General features: G+C 38.8%; 1 protein-coding gene across 2 annotated transcripts in view; it reads right to left on the reverse strand.

The window, feature by feature from the left end:
- mdn1 (midasin AAA ATPase 1) overlaps positions 1 to 27,876 on the reverse strand; it is a 181,032-nt gene that overhangs the window by 48,105 nt on the left and 105,051 nt on the right. For both annotated transcript variants that reach the window (XM_063040373.1, XM_063040372.1), the window contains exons 59-73: positions 27,619 to 27,789; positions 20,216 to 20,427; positions 18,888 to 19,278; positions 17,474 to 17,583; positions 16,281 to 16,995; positions 13,035 to 13,190; positions 12,506 to 12,782; positions 10,416 to 10,651; positions 8,306 to 8,401; positions 8,094 to 8,188; positions 6,409 to 6,533; positions 3,534 to 3,683; positions 2,671 to 2,780; positions 1,842 to 1,915; positions 490 to 670 (exon numbers count right to left, since the gene is read on the reverse strand). In XM_063040373.1, the coding sequence (XP_062896443.1) occupies positions 490 to 670; positions 1,842 to 1,915; positions 2,671 to 2,780; positions 3,534 to 3,683; positions 6,409 to 6,533; positions 8,094 to 8,188; positions 8,306 to 8,401; positions 10,416 to 10,651; positions 12,506 to 12,782; positions 13,035 to 13,190; positions 16,281 to 16,995; positions 17,474 to 17,583; positions 18,888 to 19,278; positions 20,216 to 20,427; positions 27,619 to 27,789 (3,099 nt within the window). The remainder of the gene's footprint in view (positions 1 to 489; positions 671 to 1,841; positions 1,916 to 2,670; positions 2,781 to 3,533; positions 3,684 to 6,408; positions 6,534 to 8,093; positions 8,189 to 8,305; positions 8,402 to 10,415; positions 10,652 to 12,505; positions 12,783 to 13,034; positions 13,191 to 16,280; positions 16,996 to 17,473; positions 17,584 to 18,887; positions 19,279 to 20,215; positions 20,428 to 27,618; positions 27,790 to 27,876) is intronic.

Below are 27,876 nucleotides of genomic sequence, written 5' to 3' on the forward strand. Positions count from 1 at the left end.
TCGTTCCATGCGACGTTTTAGCTACTTGATGCAACAAAAATGATTCAGATACTCAAAGTCTGATCTAAAAAAAATCCTAGCACTCCCTCAGTATTACACTTGATCTTCTGTTGGAGTGAAATTCAAATTCAGAGTAAGTACTACCAGCTGAACTACGGCCGGTACTCAAAAGGAGCAAAGGAATAAATGAGACACCAAGTGAAAATCAATCAACTGGTTTGAAATTGCATTAAGCCAAAATGACATGATATGCCACATACAGATCCCAACTATAAAAGGTTGGCATTAAGATTTCAGAACAAAACATGGTTAATTCTACATTAGAAAGCTAAAAGAATTTATAAATAACGTTCATAGAATCTGTCAATCACAAACCAGTTTCAATAACTTAATTTGTTTCAATACTCATTGTTCTTTTTCACCATTATTATTGCTCAACAGGTAATAAATTCATAGTCTGCTAATGCTATAAAGCTACTGCTTATATACCTGTGTTGAATCCCATTTTTCTGTGAAAACTTTCCTTAGTGTACAATTTAGCTTTTCTATCTTGGTCCATTTTTGTTGGTCAAAACTACCCAAATTTCCAGTTCTTCCCATCTCTGTTAATGCAGGACGGCATGGCTGTTGGAGAGCAGTTTCAAACTTCTTCATCAACTTAAACAATGTCCTACAAGCACATACAAAGTCAATGAGACAGATAAATCTGGAGTACTGTATCAGTTCAGGAAAATGAACAACTAGCACAATGTAATGACAGAATGGATAAAGTTCAGGTTCACAATCTGTTTAAGGAGTCACATCATGAGGACTGAAAAGCATAAATTTGTTGTTCTGCTTTTTGCTTAGGCAGTTGAGTGAAATCAGGAGCAGCTTTCCTCCCTAGAATATCCTGGTAATCAAAAATTCATATCCCTAAAACTAATGATTCAGAGCTAACTGAAGGCTTGAGTTGACTCGGAAACAATAGCATTAAGGATCGTGAAACAAATTCAGGAAATCAGGGTCAGCAGCTAAATGTATAAACCCTGTCCCTATGACTGTTCATACGAACATAGCGTAATACACTTCTAACTACTGTTAACATCACAACTATTCTGGAGATCATCAAACATATCCATCCAGTGCTGATTATTTACCTAAATAATATCTATCAAATCTTATATCAGCAAAAAGCTGAGGCTGCTGGTTAACAATGAACGCAGACTTCAATCACATCCTGAGCATTTATGCTCTCTGATAGGCCATGCTTCAACTGATGGCACAATGTGTTAAGGAACTCAAACACCACAGCAGAAATTATATAAATGAATATATCCCATTGCTGAGATAAGCTGGGCAATTTCTTGTTTACCTGTAAAAAAAAGTCAAAATCTATAATTTACTAGACAACGAACACCGAGCACAGAAATAAACTATTTGGATCAGTTGGCCTAGGTTGCCATTTGGGTTGAGATTCTCCGATCTGGGTAATCCATTTGCAAATGGTTTTCAACTCTGATTTCCCTTGCAATTTGCATCCCCCAAGATGCATCAACAGCACTCATCTCAATTACACCATGCAATAGCAAGCTATAAATTGTACCAAGTAAAACAGAAACTTCTTGACCCATATTTCAGCTTAAGAAATAACAGCAAAATCTACGTTGGATGAAGGACCGCAGCAAAACCACACGTTTTATTATCAACAAAAATGGCATGCTTTTGCTTTCCAGAAACATTTAAAGGGTACATTTAGAAAATGTGTTTTTGAATAGTCAGCTCTTGATAGGTTTTCTACATTGTTTTGTGGAAGTCCCAATTAACATTTTCTTTTAAAACCCTCCAACAGCCATAATTACCTGTGCGCTTTCTCCACTGACTGCTTTACAGCCCAGTAACTGACATCATTCCATCTGCAAATCCTAATGTAGTCCTGGAGACAAAATGATTAAAGTCAGAAGTGAAATTCAGGGCAAAACAATACATCAGTACAATACTTCTAAACTCAAAAGGTAAAACATTTTGCAGCACTACCTACGAAGAGATGGAGAGCACATCAGAAATGTATGATGGATACAGGACACTCTATTTCAAAGGAAAAAGAAATCTGCCCTAAAACTCGGGCAGATTGACACCTGTTCAATTGGTGTCCTGAATCAGACACTGGTTCAGGACACCAAATTTCCTGCAAAACCAGAGATCTTGTGGGGTGGGCTGTGAATTAACAGGATAACTACAACCCTGTAAAAAGGGACAACATCCTGGCCTAATTTGGCTAGAAACCCTGCATGACAACTGGGAACACAATACAAAGGACATCACCCCAGACAGGTCTCTTGCTGATACAAACTTAAATTTCAAAATATTTTTATTTTAATATAAAGAACTGGTACAGGCACAATTGACTGCAAGAGTCTTTGAATTACAGCCCATGTCCAAAATGTACTATTAGTGAAGAACAGGGCTCCAAAACCTTTAAAAATAACCAATTTCACCTCCAAAATTTGAGTATGCCAAATAATGCCAGGCAATAACACACCCAAACCTATAAGCAAACAAGCATCAGCAATGCAACTGAAAACTACCTCCGAGTTGTACTCAACAGCCGGAGACAAAAAATTGTCAGCAATCTATTTTACGGACTTACTGTCACTTTAAAGAACACAGTCAGTAAATTTGCATTGATACCTTCAATTCTTTCTCTATTGGACTACGACATTCAGTTATTCTAGCAGCAATGGTCTCTGAAAATTGCTTGTAGTAGTTGTACAAATTCCACAGTAAACTGCATAAGGCATCTAAAATGAAGATTTTATTGTGAAATGTCATTACTCATTTAATGCATACATATGCCCAAGGAAAGATGCACAAATTATCCAATCATCAATAGATAGGTTTTAAATTTTTACAGGAATAATTTAACAATTCTATAACTTAGTCAAAACAAAAAACAAAATTCTTAAATCATTTATCTTAATTAAGTGCACCGACGCTTAACTGTCTCACTTCACCACACTTCACATCCATTACCAGTTGAATTGTACTTTTAACTCCTGCAATCTATTCCTTTTCAACTTGCTCCATTAGACCTGTTTTAAAATACAACTCTCCTCTTATTCCATCTCAGAATTTTATTTCAATCAGACTGCAACAGATTCCCATGATCTTAATCCTTCTAGTCTTTTCTACCTTAGATCTGCATGGGATTTCATCCAAATGATCTGCTGTGTACCCTGCCCATTTTCCGAGAGCATTAAGATGTGAACTCTTTTGAGTCTTGTCTGGTTCCCCAATCTTTCAAATATCTCCAAATAAAAACATAACAGGCCTAGAGTATAACTACAGCCTCCATCAAAATTAGCTTGGTATTTCTTCTGTATAGTGTACTCTTCAACAAGATGGTAGTTAAATTAAATTTTCATTTAATCCATTTTCTTCTCATTGGGAAAGTAATTATTTAAAAGGTACCATGCAGTTTTTAAAATGAAAAAAAGAATATCAAGACTAAGTTGACGTAACACTACAATAACTTCTGTAATTCAGATATTTACCTTTCCCCTCCTGCTCTGGCACTACCAGTACATGACAATGGAATGCTAGCAGCATTGATAACCGGAAGTGGAATTCTGCCAAGGTGGCTCCTTCAATAAAAGCTTGCAGTATTTTGATCACCTCTGATAGTGTCATGCCATCAGCCACTTCTATTTAGAATGATAAAAGCTTAAGTTAAAAGAGAAATAATTTATTAGGCAAAAGTACACAAACAATATCTTAAGTCAGTCAAGCGTACCCGAATTATGGAAATATCCTGCAGTATCAAAAAAAAGGGAGAAAGTCTTCAGGTAATTTCTAAAAACACCAAATGAACGTGGGAAAGTAGAAACAATAAGGGAGCCAATTCTACTACCAGGTTAATTAAAGAAATATGATATGTTGGTATCAGAAGTTCAAAATTTATGAATTCTATGATGATAAAAGAAATGTCAATGAATAAAATAACTTACTTCAACAACTTCCCACTTACAGCTTTAGCTGTATGTACTGTACACACACAAACAGCGGATTCCAGTTAATTGGGATACATCGGGACACGTATGTTTTTGTCCAATTAAGCAGCTGCCCCAATGCCCAAATTAGCAGAAGTTTCATGGAAATAGTTAAAAATGTATAAAAAACAAAGTAACAAATTATATATTAAAATGAAATACAGAACAAATTAGAGAACTATCAATACTACCACAGTACTATAAAACTGTATTACTTCCTAAAAGTTATCAACAGAGGAATTCAGCACAGACACCAACAGCAGATAATGGACTGCCATTATACAATGCTTTCAACAACTGCATCCTTTAAATCTTCACTTTTATTGTAACATTCAAGACAATTGTCGATACCTTCAAATGCTTTGTAGTTCCTAACTTGAAACCATTTTGCAATTTTAGCATTTTCACTCCCAGCCATTTGTGGCATCTCCAAGCCTGATTGTTTGAAACCACAGTGAGCAAAGCAGTTCTGAATTTCTTTTCTGCTTATTTCTCGCCAACTATCAGTGACAAAAATCACTTTTTTTTCAGAATCAGGTTTAATACCATTGTCATATGTGTGAATATAAATATAATCTCATTGTTAAGTGTTGCTAACTATACAATTTCAGACAGAAACCTTTGGAAGCTTCTAAAATTTTTAAACAGAACTCGGATTGATTTTGTTAAATGTATACATAGTCATACTTTATTGATCCCGGGGGAAATTGGTTTTCGTTACAGTTGCACCACAAATAATTAAACAGTAATAAAACCATAAATAGTTAAATAGTAATATGTAAATTATGCCAGGAAATAAGTCCAGGACCAGCCTATTGGCTCAAGGTGTCTGACCCTCCAAGGGAGGAGTTGTAAAGTTTGATGGCCACAGGCAGGAATGACTTCCTATGACGCTCAGTGCTGCATCTCGGTGGAATGAGTCTCTGGCTGAATGTACTCTTGTGCCCAACCAGTACAATATGTAGTGGATGGGAGACGTCGTCCAAGATGGCATGCAACTTGGACAGCATCCTCTTTTCAGACACCACCGTCAGAGAGTCCAGTTCCATCCCCACAACATCACTGGCCTTACGAATGAGTTTGTTGATTCTGTTGGTGTCTGCTACCCTCAGCCTGCTGCCCCAGCACACAACAGCAAACATGATCTCACTGGCCACTACAGACTCGTAGAACATCCTCAGCATCGTCTGGCAGATGTTAAAGGACCTCAGTCTCCTCAGGAAATAGAGACGGCTCTGACCCTTCTTGTAGACAGCCTCAGTGTTCTTTGACCAGTCCAGTTTATTGTCAATTCATATCCCCAGGTATTTGTAATCCTCTACCATGTCCGCACTGACCTCCTGGATGGAAACAGGGGTCACCAGTACCTCAGCTCTCCTCCAGTCTACCACCAGCTCCTTAGTCTTTTTCACGTTAAGCTGCAGATGATTCTGCTCGCACCATGTGACAAAGTTTCCTACCGTAGCCCTGTACTCAGCCTCATCTCCCTTGCTGATGCATCCAACTATGGCAGAGTCATCCGAAAATTTCTGAAGATGACAAGACTCTGTGCAGTAGTTGAAGTCCACTGTGTAATTGGTGAAGAGAAAGGGAGACAAGACAGTCCCCTGTGGAGCCCCAGTGCTGCTGATCACTCTGTCGGACACACAGTGTTGCAAGCACACGTACTGTGGTCTGCCAGTCAGGTAATCAAGAATCCATGACACCAGGAAAGCATCCACGTGCATCACTGTCAGCTTCTCCCCCAGCAGAGCAGGGCGGATGGTGTTGAACGCACTGGAGAAGTCAAAAAACATGACCCTCACAGTGCTCGCTGGCTTGTCCAGGTGGGCGTAGACACGGTTCAGCAGGTTGACGATGGCATCCTCAACTCCTAGTCGGGGCTGGTAGGCGAATTGGAGGGGATCTAAGTGTGGCCTGACCATAGGCCAGAGCAGCTCCAGAGCAAGTCTCTCCAGGGTCTTCATGATGTGGGAGGTCAATGCCACCGGTCTGTAGTCATTGAGGCCGCTGGGGCACGGCGTCTTCGGCACAGGGACGAGGCAGGATGTCTTCCACAGCACAGGAACCCTCCGGAGCCTCAGGCTCATGTTGAAGACATGGCGAAGTACTCCACATAGCTGAGGGGCACAGGCTTTGAGCACCCTGGTGCTGACACCATCCGGTCCTGCAGCCTTGCTTGGGTTGAGAAGTTTCAGCTGTCTTTACTCCAAGTTTAAACACTCAAATAATCCAACATTACAGAGTGTGTGATAAAAGTTCCAAATTTAACAGTAAGATGCTCAGGTACTGTAAGGTGACTGCAAAGCAGCCATATACTTAATCAACTGGTTGCTGAATATCTTGACTTCACTACGAAAATTAAAGCAAATTATACTACCTTCCAAATCTTCTCCTGCTTGCTTCTGAAGGTATTTTTCAACCAACTGATATAATGAAAACCAATGATTAGATGACTTCTCCATCTGTCTTTTCCTCACAATGTCAAGACTATAATACCAGCAGCTGTGGGCAGAAATTTTAAAAATATAGTTAGAATATAACTAAAAATTAAGGTTGAATCACCTGCATGGCCTTGGAAGACAACATTTATGCAAATAGATCGCAACCTTTGCAAAACATTTGAGGTTTTGTTTAGGAAAATGATATTTTAGTTTTCACCTTAACTTCATATGATATTCCACTTCACTCATCTTAAATTTTTTTCCCCCAACTGTGCATTCTTCAGTATCATTAGCTGTTCATCTACCATGTTTACATTGCTATTGCCAAATAGTTTCCTGAGATGAATGTTGATGTACAATTGTGATGGAGTAGCAAAATGATCCCACTGGACATGCTTCTTTATACCATTGACTCTTTGCCATCTAAGTGAAGTTCAGCCTTTTTTTTTTAAAAATAACTCTCAGACAGCATGACTGGAAAAGTCAGGATTGAAATTCCTAATTGCTCTAGAGAAGTTGAAATTAATGTTACATTCCTGAACTTCCACAGTTCACATGAAGTTATTTCTATGCTGCTGTTAGGTCAGCAGTTTAAGGAATGCAACTGGCAATAATGAAGTAACGGGGATGTTTCCAGAGGTAAACATTATGTATATTGGTTGAAAATCTTGATGACGTTGCTTCCACTTCTATATAACCACCGTCAACTTATTGGGAAATACTGCTGAAGAAGCCTTGTTGTGAAATAATGGAGAGAAATGAAGATTTAAATGAGGTCATGGATTACCAAAGACAATAATCTACCTTCCCTGGATGGTGTCGAACTTTCACTCATTAGATAAATGGGTACTCCAACATTCGTCTTACATACATTTTAGATGGTGAAAGTGTTTCAGGGAGAATCATTCACAGGTTATCCAATCTTAGATTTTCTCTTAAAGCCACGGCATCAGGAAGCTACCTCCAGGGTGTTAATTCAGCTCTGACAATTCCATTCAATGTCAAACAGAGGGGGTTAAAAAATTGTTGGAAGAGTCATTAGAAGGCAGTGAAATAGACAAAATTTCACAAGATCAATTCTCATTTTTTAAACCTGAGACAAACCACAGTCTGCTCAATCTCTGTTTATATAATAAACCATGATCCTAAGAAACAATCTGGTGCATACTCACTGCACTCATATGCAGCTTCATTAATGTAAGGAAATTTCTATGTCATCCCTTTATGCACAAGAACTATAATGTACATATTAATGACAAATGTTAGTAAATTGTTTTATTATTGTCACCTGTACCAAGATATAGTTAAAAGCTTGCCTTTGCATGCCTTCCACATGTATCATTTCATCACATCAGTGCACTGAGGTAAAACAAAGGAAACCACTAACAGAATGCAGATCCTTGCCCCATCTGTACAAAGCCAGAATCATTAAATTCTCATAATTTTATTTCAGTTTATAAGCAAATGAAATTGATCATTTCAAGTACATCTGGACTGATGTATAGTAACTTCTGTATAAAGCTGTTTCACACTCCTTCAATTCATGACTATTTGTCACTACAGTAAACATTCATCAAATTACTCTGAAAGTCACCATCTGTTTGAAATACTTGACTCTTACTTTAGCTCCAATTTCCTCCACTGGATAATTAGGTAGGTGATAGCGTCAAGGTGCTCTCGCAAGGAGACAGAGCGACTGGCATTCTGTTCCCAGTCCTGCAAAACAGATCAAGTTGAAAACTGCCTACAGAATAAACATCATTCAAACACATTTAGTTACATTGAAACAAAGGTTTGTTGGAAGTTTGGAGCAATGAGGAGGAAACAGCTCACCTGGGCTTTGCTCAAGAGGATCTCCATACCAGTTAAGAATTTTGCCAGAGGACTGGAGATGGGAAAGCCTTGAATTCTGTCCATTACAACCAACAACTATGAAAAAAAAGAGTGCCTTGAGTTTCCTTACCAAAGTTACACAACTCACATAATCATGACATAATTTTAATATCTAGAACATGTCTGCTGCCATGTCAAACTGAAACTCAAAATATCCAAATTTATCTGTCATTAGGGGCAGCAAACAAATCGCTAGACTTAAAATTGTAGAAGTAGCAGCAACTGTTAGAAATAGCACATCTAGGTTTGCTCAAGAAAGTTAAGTTTCCAGAAATTTCTTATGATTTTACCATTGTAACAAATTACTCATTTGTTATGCACCTCTTATACACAATAAATTTAAAAATCCATTTATTCATTCCATTGTGTGGTAAAACAAATCAAAAACCAATGCACAAAGTGCAGGTCTCTTCAGGTAATACATTGCAAATTTACTCTTAATAAGACCAATCTAGAAAACTTCCTTAGCTTAATAATAGAGTGGCTTGAGGCACGTTTCCATTCCCGTAAATAAGTCGACATCCGGCAAAACTAAAGCTTCATTCTAGACCTACCCCTTTACCAAATCATGACAACATACTTAAACAATTTTGCTCCCAATGCTCCCAATTTTGCCCTTTGTCCATGGATCATAACTCATACAAAGGGAAGGAATAAAATGGTCACGTGCTTTTGTTTTCAGAGATTACACTACTTTAAATGGGAGCATTCCCATATAGGAGATGGACCAATTAAAAGGAAAATTTCAGGAAGTGATAGAAGTATGAAAACAAGTTGAACACAAACATTTTAAAAGGTATCAGGCCCAGATGGTACTGACAACTGAAAGTTTAGAAAGGAACGGGGGAGGAGAGCCTCCCCTCGCAACCTGCCAACATTAATAAAAATAGCACATTAAAGCCAAGGAAGCCCTTGTACAAATTAGAAAATAACAAAATGCATTCCTGTCATTTGTTCATTTTGTTATTTTTAAACAAATGAAACTTTTATTCCCTTCACACAACAATGTTAGGTCCAAGGTTCACTGGTTCAATGAACTGTGCAGATAATGCCATGTGTCAATAGATCTGAGGGGTGTTACATGCTCAAGGAGATCTGTTTTTTTGGTGAGAATGATGTAATGGTCTTTCGGAGGTCACCCGATGTGATTTTCCCGCCGATATGAGGTCACGTGATGACATGTGTCCCGTGACTATATAAGGGTCGACCCAGGTGACGTAGTTAATTTTTGAGTTTGCAAATTTCCAGGTAGAACGTGTTGTGCCTCCGTTTCTGTTGCATGTTTGTTTTAGTGACGCAGTTTCATTTTTAAAACGGAAGATGCGTTCTCTTACAGGATGTTGTATTATTGAACTGGAAATTTGTGGCTGGAAGTGCCAATTTACTCAATTCCGACAGTTTTGAAGGGAGAGTGAAGAATTCATCGAAGTGAAGGATCGAGAGAAGTTGGCATCGTTTGGCAATTTAATAAAGAATCGACCTTATTGAGTCTTCGTTGGAGGAGTACCTGCATCGAGATAACTCTTGCCAGAAAGAGCAAAGAGTTCATACAAAAAGGTGCTCTCTTTCTCTCTCTCTCTCTAAAGGAATTTAAGGTCAGTTCATTTAAACTGTTTATTTTTGGCATCAGGAATCCTGTGGACAGAACTAGCAGTAAAGGTGCATCGGTGAAGAAATCCTTCTCCAGAGAAGTCTCTCCCAATTGAATGTGTAAAACTGTTGGACTTTTGAAGTTATCGCTTTAAGAACTATATCTAACTGTATCGCTTTAAGAACTGTTTCAGCATTTAACGCTTTAAGAACCAGAGCCGAGTGGAGTTGATGAATGGCTGCATACCTGTTAACCTCCGGTTAAAGTTTTCCTTTGTTTTTTTTTTCTCCCTATCGTTTATGCGTGTTTAATAAATGTTTGGTTGTTTTTATAAAACCTGTCTCGACTAATATTCATTGTTGCTGGTTACGTAACAGGGGTAACATGCACCAAGCCCACATTCAGCATAGCATAGCCTTAATATTTAAAACACACTAGGCAACACTAAATTCTCCTCACCTGCAACAGGGCTGGATGGTCAGGCCAATCTATCAGTAATTCTTTCACACTTTGGGTCAAATTTCTCAGAATAGGCTGACATTTCTTGACCTCTAGAATATTTGGATGGTGATAGAAGTCATATGTTTCCTCCTGGGGCAGGATGAGCTCAGAGTTCCCTTCTTCAGAAACAGCATTTTGGATGAGGGAACTCATTAGCAACTGACTGCCATGAAGCTGACCACTCATGGAAGCATCTAACCCAAATAAGATATCATATATATAATTTATTATTTGTAAAAATATTGCAACTATTAAATTCAGAACATACACCCAATTTTCACATAGTAGCCTAAATTTAATATTTATAATTCCTTTGACAGAAATAAGCTGACATGGAATTTTTATTCCATAAATCTTACTCATTAGTCCACGCTTTTCTTCACAAGTAAGCTTTTTTAATATACAAAAAAAGGCTACAGTGATTAAGGAGCAACCAATGTTCACATTTTTATCACATGCATCTCCCTAAATGCTGTAAAAAGAGGGAACAGGGACAAACCAGGTATAGACTAGTAAACCTTACATCAGTGGTAGGAGAATTATCAGAGAAGGTTCTTAACAACAGAACGTACTCACATTTGGAAGAGCGTGAACTTATTAAGGATAGTTAGCAATAGCTTTATGCTGAAGGCCCGGACTCAATAATCTGATCGATTTTATTAGGAAATGCAATGAAGATGGTAGAGGGTAGGGCAGTTGATGTCATCAACTTGAACTTTAGTCAAAATTGACAAAGATGTCTTATAGTAGGCTGGTCCAAAAGATAAAAATCACATGGAATCCACGGTGAGTTGGTAAGCTGGATCCAAAATTGTGGAGATATCATGGAAGACAGAGGATAGTGGCAGAGGACTGTTTATCTGACTGAAAGCTGCAACCAGTGGTGTTCCAGGAGGATTAGTTCTGGGACCTGTTGTAATCTCAAATAAAACACAGTTGGTTTGCTCAGTAAGTTTTTGTGACACAAAAATGAGTGGAGTTGTAGATAATGAAAACAGCTGCCGAAGTATATAGCAAGATAAATATCGGTTGGAAAACTGGGAGGAGGAATGGCGGATAGAGTTTAATCCAGACAAGTATGAAGTGATGCATTTTGGGAAATCAAATACAAGTGAAAAGTAAATGGCAGGGTCCTTGGGAACACTGACCTGTACCTCCTGGGGTGTGAGGCAGCAGCTCCATGAAAGAGGCAATACAAGTGAAAAGAGAGTGCTAAAAGGGTGTACAGCAAACTTGCTTTTATGGTTTGGGGTACTAAATCAAGTTGCAGCTTTGGTTATGCACCTTTACAGCATTATGTACAGGCCGGTTGTCACACTTTCAGAAGGATGTGGAGGCTTTGAAGAGGATGCAGAAGAGGTTCACCAGGATATTACCTAGAACTGAAAGTATTAACTAAAATGAGAGGGTGGGACAAACTAGCATTGTTTTCTCTGGACCATCAACCTGATGGAAGTATATAACATTATGAGAGGCATAGAAAGGGTAGATAGTCACCATTCCCCCTACCCCCAGGAGGAAATGCCAAATACTAGAAGGCATAGCTTTAAGGTGAAAGGGAGGTTAAAGGAAGGTTTTTGAAAGGTAAGCATATGTGCCAAGAAGGTGGTAGAAGCAGATACAATAGCAATATTTACAAGGTACTTCGACAGATACAGGAATAGGCAGAGAATGCAGGGATATGGACCACGTGCAGCTAAATGGGATTAGTTAATTGGGCATCAAGGTTGGAGCAAACATGATGAACCAAAAGATATATCATTGTGTTGTATCATTCTATGCTCGAGTTGTCAGTGCAAATCTAGAAACAAGCTGTCATTTTCAATTCTGTTGTCAAGTGCAGGATGAATTGAAATCATGAAGTCAAGAGCCAAGAATATAATCACTGAAAACAAGTAGACAGCTTTTCAACTTTGAGTTGCATCATATACTCATCATTACAAAAAACTGGATCATACATTTTTTCCTCAACAAACTGATTTGAAAGCCTATATAATAAACAAAAGCAATAAATACATAATACAATCAAAATAATTGAGCGCACTCACCAATGAGAGAATAGAATTCTGTAATTAGCACTGCCGCTGTATGATAAGAGGACACAAAAGCACCAAGGTAATCACTACTCTGATGTGCTGGTGCACCCTGGTGGTACCACATAGATTGGGCACATCCCAAATATATTTGCTGGTGAATTTTTATGAACATTTCAATGGAACCTGGCGATATGGGCGCACTACGTTCTGCTTTAGCCTCTGGGATCTTAACTTCAGTGTCTATCTCTTGTTGTTCAAGACTGGGCTGGGATGTAATATCAGTGAAATCCTACAAAAGGAACAAATACTGCTTTAAATATCAAAGCATTTTAGTTTTGCATATGCTTATTGAAAGAATCCCCAAAGATTCTTAAAATGATTTGGAAATGACCAAAACCTTAAAACTTATCTGTATGGTACAGTTTAATTCTATTCAGTTTTAAATTTAGCAAATTAAGAAGCCGAAGTATATATAATAGATCACGAGTTTTATATTACGAAGTGAGACCTGAAGCAACTTCATTAAAATATTTCATCCTACCTTGTTATATTGTGGGAAATTTTGCCTGAATTCCTTTTCTTCCTCCTCCAACACTGAAAGGCCATGCTGCTTACTCTTATACTTGTAGAGGCTCGCTTCCTGCTCCTCCTTCAATCGCTTACATTCTTCTTGCTCATCCCAAGCATTTACCATTGCCTTGTATACAAAACAAATTATTGTGGTTACAAGTAGCTAATATGATTTTTTTCATATCTGTTAACCACAAAGAATACACCACTACAAATTTCTGTGTGCAAGCTGGAGCACATGTTATGTACTCCTACCATTGTGTTACAAACATACACTTAAGCAATACTTCTTATACCAGCAATAACATCAGTGTGTGCGCTTCTGTTCAAAAAGCAGTGATTTTTGTCACTGATAGTGGGCAAGAAGTAAGCAGCAAGTCAATTCAGAACTGTTATGAACTACGAAGAATCTGAAAGTATTGATAATTATCTTGAATGTTACAATGAAAATTAAGATTCGGAGGATGCAATAGTTGATAATATTGCAAGAAGGCAGAAAATTATCTGAGGGGTCTCCATGAAATTCCTCTATCAATAACAATTAGGAACTTAATACAATTTTAGAGTACTCTGTTAGCATTGATAGTGTTCCAATTTGTTCTGTATTTCATTTAAAAACATAATTTGTTACTCAGTTAAGTGATAGTCTGTCTTTTTTATACCTTAACTATTTTTACAAAACTTCAGTTTATTTAGACAGGCACTTGATTGGGCTAAAATGTACTGGCCCCAAGGTGTCCCAATTAACTGGAATCCACTGCATTCCATATACCACCTCTTAGTCCATTCTCTTAATCTGTCACCTGCCAGTCAGCAAAACTTCTATCCATGCTAGTTATCTTTCCACCACAGGCTCTTATATTATTTAGCAGCCTTATATGTGCCAACTTTTCAAAGGGCTTCTGAAAATCCAAGCAAACAATATTCACTGATTCTCCTTTGTCCATCCTGCCAGTTATTTCCTCAAAAGAATTCCAACAGATTTGTCAGACAAGAATTCTCCTGAAGGAAACCATGCTGACTTCGACCTACCTTATCATGTGCCTCCAAGTACCTCAAAATCAAATCCTTAATACTGGATTCCAACAAGTTCCCAACTACTGAAGTTAGGCTAACTGGCTGATAATTTCCTTTCTTCTGCCTCCTTCCCTTCTTAAGCACATTTGCGATTTTCCAGTCCTCTGGAACCATTCCAGAATCTAGCAGTTCTTGAAAGATCACTACTAATACCTCCGCAGTCATTTCAGCTACCTCCTTCAGAAGTGTGGGCTGGAGTTCATCTGGTGCAGGTGACTTAACAAACCTTCAGCTTCCCAAGCTGAGCGTACTCACAAACTGCATCTCCATCTGGTATGGAAGCAGTCGAGCATCAGGCCATAAATCGCTACAATGGACTGTGAGAACAGCTGAGAGGATCATAGGGGTCACCCTACCATCCATCGGGGACAGTCATCAGAAGCACTGCATGTGCAGAGCCCTTAGTATTATTAAGGATCCCACCCATTCATCCGCCATCCTCTGACTTTCAACCAATAGGCAGGAGACTACGAAGCATAAAAACAGAACGGTCAGGGTGAGAAACAGTTTCTTCCCCCAGGCCATTAGGGCTTCAAAACTCCCTGTTGCATCATACTCAAAGTGTCGCTGTGTTCTGTACTAATGCACTTTAGTTCATCATTTGTGCGTGATTCATCTGTAGATTTTATACTTACCTTCATAAGTTGTCATGTGCTATGTGTGTTGTGTGTACTATAATGCTTTACACCCTGGTTTGAGAAACATTGTCTCATTTCTTATATATATTATAAGGTTATATACATTATGTATATAGTTAAATGACAATAAACTTGACTTGAAGCACCTTCTTAATAATGGCAACTACACTCAACTCTGGTCCCTGACATTCAGGAATTCCTGGCATACTGCTGGTGTCTTCCACAATGATGCAAAATACTCTTTTATTCCTAATACATCTGAAAAGCACTTTTGGTATACTCTTTTACATTATTGGCTAGCTTACCTTCGTATTTCATGGTTTCTCTCCTTATTGCTTTTTCAGTTGCCTTCTGTTGGGCTTTTAAAACCTTATCATCCTCAATTGTCTCATCCTCCCTTTAGAATATGTCTAAAGGGATCTATCTATCTATCCTGCAGCTTTCAAAATGTTGTTCTGACATCATCCCTGCTAGTATCCCCTTCTAGTCCAGTTTGGCCAACTCCTCTCTCATGCCTCTGTCATTCCCAATACTCCACTGTAATACGGATGCATCTGACTTTTGTTTCTCCCTCTCAAACTGCAGGGTGAATTCTATAATATTATGATGACTGACTCCAAAGGTTCCTTTACCTTTAGCACCCTAATCAAATCTGGTTCATCACACAACACCCAATGCAGAATTGTCTTTTCCCTTTGTAGGCTCATGCAAAAGCTACTTTAAAAAAATATCACATCACAGACATTCACAAATCCTTTGTCCTGGGATAAAGAAACAACCTACCCAATCTACCTGCCTAATATAATCTCCCATGACTATCATAATATTGCCCTTTTTACATGCCCCTTCAATTTTTCATTGTAATTTGTACCCCACATCCAGGCTACTATTCAAGGCCATATATAACTCCCATCAGGATCTTTTTACCCTTGCAGTTTCTTACCCTACCCACAAGGATCCTACATCTTCTAAACCTATGGCACTTCTTGCTAAGAATTTCATGTTTTACTAACACAGCCATCTCGCTCCCTCTTCTTACCTGCCTGTCCTTTTGATACAATGTATATCCTTGGATATTAAGCTCCTAAATATGATCTTCTGTCAGCTACAACCCAGTGATGCCCAAAATGTCATATGTCTATCTTTAACTACGCTGCAAGATCATCTACATTTTTCCGTATACTGCGTACATTCAGGTATAACACCTTCATGCCTGTTTTTACTACCTTTTCAATTCTGCCTCAATGTTAGCGGAATACAAATTCTTATCCCATCCTAACCTACACACTGCATCTATAACTGCCCCATCACTCTGGTTCCCGGCCCCCTGCCCAAATTAGTTTTAAAAAGTTAGAGAAAAACTGGCAAGACTTTGGCTTAATTGGCAAGACCACACAGTATATACAAGCTAATATTCCTTAAACTATGTAGGCAACGTGAACTTCGATATTGATTTTCTCAAAAAAAAAATCAAATTGCATAAAAGCAAACATATCAATTACTTGAAAGAGATGCCTGAGAAGCTGCAATGAAGCCTGATCCAGTTCACCCACAGAAAGTATATGGCAACGCAGATATTGCAGTGCATTAAACAGAAGCTGTTCTTGTGTTGGCAGCATTCTCCGCTCTTTATGCAAAGTCCTCTCTTCAGATTTGGCTGACAAGTTTTTACTCAAGAGCTCATCAAGTCCTTGTATTGTTTCTACGGAGCTCTTTGAAGATAATGTTTCTGCAAGGCTGTAGTAGGTTGGGAATTCAAAGCTGATGGAAGGGAAGACCAAAAGGCAACTGACCAGCCTTGTGAGATCAGCCTGGTTGACACACTTGTGATTTAATGCAAGATGAACTTCAGATGTTAGAAGTCTCATGCCATGTTGCATTTGCAAGACTGCAGCATTAAGTGGCTCTACCACATCAGGATATTGCCAGTACTCTTCTGCAATTCGCCTCCTGAAATGGTGTTGGGACTGCTGCCAAGCCGCCTCTTCCCTTAACATGGTCTGGAAGCTCTGCCTTGTTTTTGGTCGCTTCACCAGCAGATGTTGCAGCAATCGAAAGAGAAGTGTTTTGATTCTGGAACCATGGCCAATACTCAACATGTAGTGATGGATATCCTGGTATAGAGATATGTATGAAGGTACATCTGGACGGTATGCTTGTTTTCTGGAAAGCACTGCAGCCCGCTCTTCCAGGTGTTTGATTCTCTGCTGCAAAAACCTATGGCATGTAAAATAATTTTAAAATCAATGAATCTGGAAAGCACTAAAGGATATGGACTTGAGAATCAACATAACTGTATGCAGTTTGTAACCTACCATTACCCCTAACCCAACATACCAGCTGTGCCATGGTACAAACTCACTATTGAAATGTCAAACACATAGAGAGTAGGAACAAAAACCATAGGTAATGATATCACCAAGCCCTGGCAAACATTGGCATTAGCTCTGTTGTAAAAATGAATGATCCAGGACAATTTGTTCTCTCCAGAAGCAAAATATACTGGTCAACATTCTTTCTAGTTTTAAAACTATTCATACTTTTCTACCACACACACACCCCACTCTGATAACAATCTCACAGCAGTGAGCTTATCAAAGGAAAATTTACAGCCCAAGAAACCACAGTAAGGAAGTAATGAATTAAAAGTAAATACTATGTGGGCTGGAAAAGAAACAAACAGTTAATGAGGCACCTAATTCGGGGATGGCAATGCTTATTCTCTCCTTCTCGTGAGTGTTCTCGGCCCGTAAATAAATGTTCTGACAGATTCCGACTCTTCCATTCACTTTCCAATTGTTGTAACTAACAGAGGGGATTTGGAAAAAAGAAACTATTAATATGAGAATCTGCATTCAGGTGATCTTTAAATGACCCCAGACAAATCAAAAACTACAAATATTATTTATCAAACTGTTCAACCACACTTTACAGTAATCAAAGTATTAAAGCACTTGATTGCTCATCACCATAAGCATCTCCTACATAATGAATTATAAATCGGTATTAATGTGGTGTGTCTTCTGTCCACACAGAACTTAGCATCAACGAGATAATTAATCTATTAATCAACCTTTAACAAAATTGAGGGAAGAACTTTGTACCTCATATCATTCCACTGAATTTTTGACTATCGCTCAAATTACTGGGACAGTCAAATCACAGATTAACTAATAATCTTAAGGATAGTAACACAGTCTCTTACTATGTGTAGGCTATCCTCAGAAACAGCACACCACAGTAGCGTAGCGGTTAGCGTGACGCTATTACAGCTCAGGGTGTCAAAGTTCAATCCCAGCATCCTCTGTAAGGCGTCTCTGCACCCCTGTGGAATGCGTGGGTTTTCTCTGGGAGTTGTGGTTTCCTCCCACAGACCAAAGACATACTGTGATATGTGATCATTGTAAATTAGATCGGGGTTGTCAGAGGTTGCTGGACGGTGTGGCTCAAAGGACGTATTCCGCACTGTATCTCCAAGTAAATTATTTTTTAAAGTTCAGAGTTTCCAATTTTCATAAAGTATAAAATAGCTCCAAGTTAAGATTAAATAGGAAGTTTCACTTAGAGTTTTCTTGCAAGCAGCTCAAAGTGCTTCGCCATCCAGTTGTTAAAATTGGATTATTTTTAATCAGCCAATACATCATCTATCAATCCTTAGTTTGACAACTGAAGGTCATATCATTTGAATGTGGATGTCCTAAGATGCTATACATACCCTTTTACGTATTCCTCATATACCTCCAGGGGTTTGAGAGTCACTAAATGTCATCCACATTACAGATTGTGCCTCAGCTTCACAGTCAATTGTTCTGTGAAGCTGTCTGAGGAAGTGCTCAAACACTTGTTTGCTATAAATATGTCTGTTATTTCAGATCAAAGTGCAATATTAACTTACAGATTCAACAAGGCATAAGATGGTGCTACTATATGGGTGTAAAATAAATCACAATTTTAAGGAACATGGGTCACAGGATTAAATGATGTACCTGCAATATCTCAAACTCTATGACAGTCAATTATTCTCTTATTGGTCTAATTATTCTTGATAAAAAATTATGACAGTCTCCTGTTTCACTGAATAAATCGAGATAAAAATTATGAAGACTGACCTCCTCATTAATATAGTTCAGCTTGTACATCTTTTTAACAGCAGGATCAAACTTGGTCTGAGGCGTCCAAATCAGAATCTGCAGCAACCCCAGGTACACCCATAGATAGCCACTCTGGGCCTGATTGGAAAGGCTTGCAAAATCCTTTTCTTTACCCAAAAATTCTTGTATGCATGTCACAAAAAGTGAAACAATGTCTTCAGGAAGTACTCCATGCCCTGCCAGACCTTTGAGCGAACTCAGAACAGAGTCACAAGCTGTGTCGTCCTTGTCAAAGACAAGCTGGTCACACATCTTTAAGTATTCCTCCTGAATTTCTCTTGGCAAAAGATGCTTCACTGCCTGGAGTTGTTTATGTAATACAATGCGCTGCAATCGGGAATCAGTAAATCTGCAAATAAAACACAAATTCATCAAGTCCTTCAAGAACGTGCACCTTTTAAACAAAATGACACTAATTGTTCAGTTATAGTGCATTAATTCAAATGTAGCATCGTATGTGCCCATCAGTAGCAGTAATGGTTAGCTTTCTGTTGAAAAATAACTTGGTTGGCATCAATATCACAGTAAAACTCCCAAATACCCAGTATACTCTAAACAATAAATGAACTCCTTTCATTCAAATACCAGATTACAAAAATCTCTAGACTATAGGTGAAAAAACAGATTTTGTTAGATGTTACATGCATTGTGCAGAACTATTTAGGATAACTACATGAAATGGAAATCATTCCAATATTAAGTAATAAATTCACAAAAATATATGTATATAATTAGTAATTCTGAATAGCTAATAGAAATGAAAGCAGAGGGTTAATGAAAGGGATGTTTCCAAATACAATGGAACAGCAATTAACTAGATTATTTTACTTCATCCATTTTTTGATGAAAGTCTGTACAGGACCACATAAAATTGCTAACTGTCAGTTACTAAGACCTTTCCCCTTCAAGTAGTACTGGATTGCAAATTCAGATATTGACAATGAAAATGTTGAACCATTCTAGATTTCATACGACAATGCAGTGCAGGGAATAATTTTCTCTTTTTTTTTGTACATTTCATGACCCAAGCTGCAAGTTGGGAGCACACATTGAGAATTTCAACTTCCACTCCTTCATCATATGAAAACCTTTCTTTCCACTGTTTCTCCAAAAACAGTGCAATGTAGATTTGGAGTTAATCTAAAACAATCCTTTACAGGCAGTGTGGTAGGGATTTCCTTCTACCTACAGCCAATCCATTTGTCTAAAATCCCTTTGAAAATATCCCAACATATTAAGTAACTTTTCCCATGAAATAAAAAGTGTCAGATTATAACTATTCATACCTGAACTCTGCAAAGGAATTAACAGCCATGTTTGTCCATAATATGGTGCTGATTTCTTGTAACTGCTTTGTCCGTTCCTGCCACTCTCCCAGAGTGACGTGGGATGCTGCTGCCCCAACAATTCTTTCAATAGCCCCACGATTATATTGACCACCAATGAGAACCTCGAAGAAACATTTTGATTGGATTGCTTGACATAAAACAGCAGGCCCCTGACAAAAATAAATGAAGAGATTCTCTGAATAAAAGCACACTGAAGAGTTCAGGCTGCAAGGATGATCATGCACTTCTAAATAGCCTGAAACATCAATGCTCTACTCCACCCTCACTCAGACCTCCCAGAGTCTGACGCCTGCATTACTCTAAAGCTTCAAGCTTTAGAATTGGACACTTCTGTTGCAATGTCATCTATCTGTAACATCAATTAGTTTTTCTCTCTGCAAATTCTACTTGATCTGAGCAATTCCTATAAATGTTCGTTTGCATTTCAGAGCCAGAATTTATTTTTTAAGCTTTCCCTAAATGACCTGTTTACTTTCTACCAGATGTTCTGCCAAATGCAGGCAAATGAGACTAACTTAGGGTGGCCATTTGGTTGGCATAGACACGTTAAGCTGAAGGGCCCGTTTTCTGTAGCTCATTGTATCCATATCCCGCACTTAACCCAATGTTTCTCCCTCAGCAATCTACAATATGACTTTACCAATACTAACAAAGGGTTATTAACCCCAAACATCAACTCTGTAGCACTCTCTACACACTTTGCTTTACATGCTGTGTACTTTCAACAGTTTTATTATGAAAAACATAGCACAATCAAAAGGATACTGAACTGTGGTTTCCAGGTGCTTTTTAAAGAGGGGTGGGGAGTGTTTAATGTGGAGAAGGTGTCACAGATGTTTTGAAATAAAGAATTCCAGAAAACATCCCAAATAAGAAGAAAAGATTCACAGCATCAGATGAACAAAGATTCAAGATAAAGGCTGAAGAAAGGACAGATTGTTAAATAACTGAAAGCAATGACAAAATGCCACAGTAGTTTAAAACAATGGCAGGTTAGACCAGCAAATCATTGCACAGATATTTGGGTAGTTCTAACATAATGGGATGTTAAGTAGGCTCAGTGGTCAGAAAAGGGTTAATAAACATGTTTGTAAACAGATTAAAATTTCAACTGTAGAAAAGATAAAGTTTTTAATATAGCAGAGGTTAAAATCTGTCTTCCTGACAGATCACATGGAGGCAAAAGGATTAAATAAATGCCAATCATAAACGAGAAAATCTGCAGATGCTAAAAATCCAATCAACACACACAAAATGCTGGAGGAACTAAGTAGGCCAGGCAGCATCCATGCAAAAGAGTACAGTCAATGTTTCCAGCCGAGACCTTTCAACAGGACTGGAGAAAAAAATCTGACGTGTAGATTTATAAATGGAGGAGGGGAGAGAGAAACACAAGGTAACAGGTGAATCCTGGAGGGCTAAGGATGAAGTAAAGAGCTGGGAAGTTGATTAGTGAAGGAGATGCCAGGCTGGAGAAGGAGGAGCCTGACAGAAGAGGACAGGAGGCCCTGGAAGAAAGAAAAGTGGGGAGCAGCACCAGAGGGAGGTAGTGGGCAAGCAAGGAGATATAGTGAGAGAGGGAAAGGGGATGGGAAATGCTGAAGGGGATGGGGGAATGCAGGACATTACCAGAAGTTCAAGAAATCAATGTTCTTTTTTTTTTGTTTTTATTTATTTTATTTTTATTTGGATAAGGAATTCACAATTATCATGTACTTTTTTCACACATATAACCTTTTCCATTTTTTTATATGTATAAAACTACAATTATTTATACATTCTTAAGTACACATTGAGATGATATAAAAGGAAAATAAACATTTAAATAGATAATTATGTACTGTGGTAAATTTAACCTATTAGGCTAAGTAATGAAATTAGTTGTTAAGAAAAATGGTAGTAATAGTTTCCATACAACCCTTCTGGACCATTTCCACTGGTCCAAAATGTTGCATACAAGCCTATATACCAACCATTGTAGGTGTTTATATCCCAATTTGTTCGTGCTTGCTCCTGCCCGCAGACATAATTATCCAATCCCTATGTACTTATTTGCTTAATTTTTTCATTTTTTTTAAATCCCTTTCCCAAATCTTTCCCTTTACTTGTGTTAATTCTCTATTTTCCAAAAAAATACAAACATTTAGACTAGGGGTGCTTACGTTAGCAATATTACTGTGTTGATGAGAAGAGCAAAATAAATCATTAGGAGAGTCATCTAAAGTCTGCTCGCATTGGGGTTACATATTTAATCCATTTATTCCAGATTTGATAAAATGTTTCTTTCTGAGTTCTCAGGGAGTAAGTCAACTTTTCCATTTTAAATATTTCCAAGATAATTTCGTACCAATCTTCTAATGTAGGTGGTATTGGATTTAGCTATTTTCTAGTGATTGATTTCTTACTTGCCACTAAGAGGGCCTGCAGCAACTTTATATCCTCGTTCTGTTCAAGGAACAATACATGCCCCAAATAGAGCGTCTCAAAGTTCAGAGGTATCTGGGACCTAAGTACCTTAACTAATGTTCTATGAATACCTTCCCAAAATAGACTTAATTTAGGGCAATCCCAGAAAATATGAAAATGATTTGCCTCCTTGGAGCCGCACCTTCTCCAACACATCACATTTGTATCTTCATATTTTTCCTGATATGGGGTCTTGAAGTATCTTATAATGTTTTTCCAACAATGTTCTCTCCAAGCCAAAGAATTAGTCGAGGACCATTGAAAGCTGCAGATTTTCCCCCAAGCCTCCTCTGAAAGTACCAACCCCGCTTCTTTCTCCCACTTCTCTTTAATATACAGTGTATTTACATTTTTAGCATGGGAGAGTGCATTATATAGGCGAGAAACTGATTTACTAGGTATTGAACTGCAAGCCGAATTCAGAATCTTGAAAAATTCTAATTCTACTTTTGATAGGTCTGTATATCTACAATTCTGGTTAACATAGTTTCGTATTTGAAGGTACCTAAAAAAGTCATTATGTTCTAGGCCATGTTTGTCCTGCAGGATTTGGAAACTTTGTAATACTCTTTTATCTATAAATGAGAGGTAGGTTGTAAGACCTTTCTTTATCCATAGCTCAAATCTTTTATCTCCTCTGTTGGGAAGGAATTCGGTATCATATGCACACCATCTAAAGAGTTTTAACATGTTATTAATTCCACATGAATTAACCACCTTCTGCCATACTTTTAATGTAAGATTTATCCAAGCATTATTAAATTTTTCCAACTGGGCCATCAATCCTTTGTCAGCTATTGAGGCCTGAAGAGGAAAACTGTCAACTAATCCAAATTCTATTTCCTTCCATCTAGCCTTATATTCCCTATTACACCAATATAACAGAGGGGTTATCTGTGAGGCATAAAAATAATTTCTCAGGCAAGGAAGAACCATACCTCCTCCTTCCTTCCCTAACTGTAAGGTGTTATATCGAATTCTAGGTTTCCTTCCTTGCCAAATGAAGCGGGAAATCCATTTGTCCCATTCCCTGAATTGATTATCATCCACCTCCACTGGTAAAGTACGGAAAAGATATAATAACCGAGGAAGAATATTCATTTTTATAGTATTTATCCTTGAATTTAAACTTAAAAAGGGGATAAGATTCCATCTATGCATATCTGCTTTTATCTCTGAGATTAATGGCCCATAATTTACCTGTGACAGTGTTGAAAGATCCTTCGGCAGGGTTATTCCTAAATATTTTAATGATTTAGCTTCCCACTTAAGATCGTATGTATCCTGCAATTTTTTGGATGGTGTATAATTTAGGGACATAACCTGCGTTTTCTTTACATTTATTTTATAACCTGATATTTTCCCAAAGTCATCCAACAGTGTAAACAATCCTATAAATGATTTTTCTGGTTCACTCAGATAGACCAAAACATCATCTGCGAATAACGCCACTTTCTGTTCAATCCCTGCCACCTTGATACCTTTTACGATTTCGCTCTGTCTTATTAGTTGGGCAAGTGGTTCAATATATAGCGCAAAAAGGAGAGGAGAAATTGGGCATCCCTGTCTAGTGCCTCTCTCTAAAATGAAGGAGTCAGAGAGGTCCCCATTTATCTTAATTCGGGCTGTAGGGCTGTCATACAGAGTCTGAATTACTTTAATAAACCTTTCTTGAAAGCCGAATCTTCCTAACACTCTGTATAGGAATGCCCAACTAACCGAATCAAAAGCTTTCTCAGCGTCCAATCCTACTACCATTGTCTCTGTCTCCTTCTTATTAACCTGTTCTAATATGTGCAGAGTTCTCCTTATGTTGTCCTGTGTTTGTCTTTGTTGAATAAATCCAGTCTGGTCTAAATGGATTAGGCCAGGTAAAAGCTTTTCCAATCTGCGCGCTAATATAGATGTAAATAGTTTGTAATCTAAATTAAGAACACTAATTGGCCGATAATTGCCACATTCTAGTTTATCTTTACCCTCTTTAGGAATAACTGAAATAATCGCTTCTCTCCAGGAAGGTGGAGTTTCTCCTCTCTGCAAAATCCAGTTAAAGGTGTTAAGTAGTAATGGGGCTAACTGTGTCTTCAGGGACTTGTACCACTCTGAGGTAAACCCATCAGAACCCGGGGACTTTCCAGCCTTTAACCTAGAGATGGCCACGTTCAGTTCTTTGACAGTTACTAGTTCTAATAAACTTTCATTTTGTAAATCTGTAAGTTTAGGTAGATCTAAAAAATTCAATACACTGTCTATATAGGGCTCATTGGGGGCCCGGGGTTGGGAGTACAGCTCTCGATAATATGTTTCAAAACTCTCTTGAATTTTCCCTATTGTACTCTCCACAAGCTTTGTCTTTGGATTCTTTATTTTATGAATTGTATTGTCTGCTTGTTGTTTTCGTAATTTATATGCTAATAATCTAGCTGATTTACCTCCTACTTCATAATTCTTTTGTCTCAGGTAAAGAAAATTTCTTTGAGTTTCAAGAAATCAATGTTCATACCATCAGGTTGGAGGCTACACAGACAGAATACAAGGTGTTGTTCCTCCAACCTCAGTGTGGTCTCATCATGACAGTGAAGGAGGCCATGGATGGACGTATCGGAATGGGAAAGGGAATGGGAAGTGGAATTAAAACAGGTGGCCACTGGGAGATCCCACTTTTACAGGCAGACCAAGCGTAGGTGCTCGGCAAGTGCTCTCCCAATCTATGTCGGGTCTCACCAACATACAGGAGGCCACACCGGGAGCACCAGACACAGTATATTACCCCAACAGACTCACAGGTGAAGTGTCGCAAGAGTGCAGTTTTTACTATGAATGTCCAATCCCTATTTACCTCCATCTCCCAATAGAAAGGCCTCAAAGTTCTCTTTTTTTTTCTGGACACCAAACCCTACAGTTCCCCTCCACTAGCATTCTCCTCTGCCTAGTGGAACTTGTCCTCGCTCTAAATAATTTCTCTTTTGGCTCCTCCAACTTCCTTCAAGCAAAAGGTGTAGCCATGGGCAGTCGCAGGGGTCCCAGCTATGCCTGCCTGTTTGTTGGCTGCATGGTGCAGTCTATGTTCCAAACCTACACTGGTGACTATCCCGCACTTTCCTTATGCTACATCAATGGCTGCATTGGTGCTGCTTCCTGCACCCGTGCTAACTTGTTGACTTCATCCATTTTGCCTCCAACTTCCACCTTACCCTCAAATCTACCTGGTCTTCCCTTTCCCAACATCTCTGTCTCCATCTCTGGAAAGAGCTTATCTACTGATGTCTATTACAAACTCATAGACCCTCACAGATACCTGGACGAAATCTCCTCCCACCCTGTAACATGTAAAAACGCCATCCACTTCTCTCAATTCCTCTGTCTCCGCCACATCTGCTCTCAGGATGAGGTTTTCATTCCAGAATGAAGGAGATTTCTTCCTTCTTCAAAGAAAGGGGCTTCCCCTCCTCCACCATCAACGCTGCCCTCAACTACATCTCTTCCATTTCACATGTCTGCTCTCACCCCATCCTCATACCACCTTACCAGTGATAGGGTTCCTCTTGTCCTCACCTACCACCTCACCAGCCTCCGCATCGAGCACAAAATTCTACGTAACTTCTGCCATCTCCAATGGGATCCGACCACCAAGCACATCCTCACACCTCCCCAACCCCACCCCCCAGCTTTCTCTGCTTTCTGCAGGGATCGCTCCCTATGCAACTCCTTGTCCTTGTGTCCCTCCTGGCACTTACCCTTGCAAGCGGAACAAGGGCTACACCTGTCCCTGACCTCCTGCCTCACTACCATTCAGCGCCACAAACAGTCCTTCCAGGTGAGGCGACACTTCACCTGTGAGTTTGCTGGGGTCATATACTGTGTCTTGTGCTCCCAGTGTGGCCCCGTGTAATTGATGAGACCCAACATAGATTAGGAGACGGCTTCACCAAGCGCCTACGATCCGTCCGCCGGAAAACGCAGGCTCTCCTAGTGGTCACCCATTTTAATTCCATTTCCCATTCCAATACGTTTATCCATGGCCTCCTCCACTGTCGTGATGAGGCCACACTCAGGTTGGAGAAACACCTTATATTCCATCTGGGTAGCCTCCAATCTGATGACATGAACATCGATTTTTCAAACTTCCAGTAATAGCCACAACCCTGCCCTCCCCCTATTTCCTTGCCCACCCATAGCCACCCTCTGTTGCTGCCCCCCCTTTTTTTCTTCTATGGCCTTCTGTCCTCTTCTATCAGACCACCCCGACCTTCTCCAGCCCTGTATCTCTTTCACCAATCAATTTCCCAGCTCTTTACTTCATCACTCCCCCTTCAGCTTTCACCTATCACCTTGTGTTTCTCTTCCCCTCCCCCCATCTTTTAATTCTACTCCTCAGCTTTTTTCTTCAGTCCTGCCGAAGGGTTTCAGCCTAAAACGTCAACTATGTTATTTTCATTAGGTGCTGCCTCGTCTGCTGAGTTCCTCCAGCATTTTGTGCATGCTGCTGAAATAAATGCCAGAGCTGTTTAATGTGTGGAGCCAAAAAAGGAGATAGAAATAGTTACAGTGGAGAAATGGTAAAGACGAAAGCCATCACATCTGAACATCAAATCAAAAGACAATAGTTGGGGGTGTGTTACAATAACTGATACCATCCACAAATAGATATACTTTAGATGTGAAATGGCAAATCTCCAGCTCTAGAGCTTGAGTTAAATAATACTGCTGTTCTCAGAAGCACTGGGTACTTTCAGAATGAATAAGCATTTTGTGCAAACCTTTTTTAAAAAGATCAAATATCAGTGATTTTGGCATACAATTTGAAAGCCTGCAAAATAGCTAAGAGGTCACCTCAAACAAGGTTATTTACAAAGAGAGAAAAAACAACAAACCTTTAAGGATTTGTCTGTGAAAGTTTCAAGTGTCCCATCATTTTCTAGAGACATGGAGGATTTCCATGTGAGCCAATAGTCAGGATCTGTTGACAGTGAACTAGTCCAACATGCTCCATATACAGATGATATCAGTTCTGAGCACAGCAAATTTAATTCTTCATCAGGAAGCTGGAACACAAGTTAATATAAGAATAGCTGGGCAAATAATGACAAGGTGTTCACTTTCCCTCAGAAAATATTTCTGTTTTCCCAAAA

Source organism: Mobula hypostoma, chromosome 2 (genome assembly GCF_963921235.1).
Source record: "Mobula hypostoma chromosome 2, sMobHyp1.1, whole genome shotgun sequence".
In the NCBI taxonomy this organism is placed as follows: Eukaryota; Metazoa; Chordata; class Chondrichthyes; order Myliobatiformes; family Myliobatidae; genus Mobula; species Mobula hypostoma.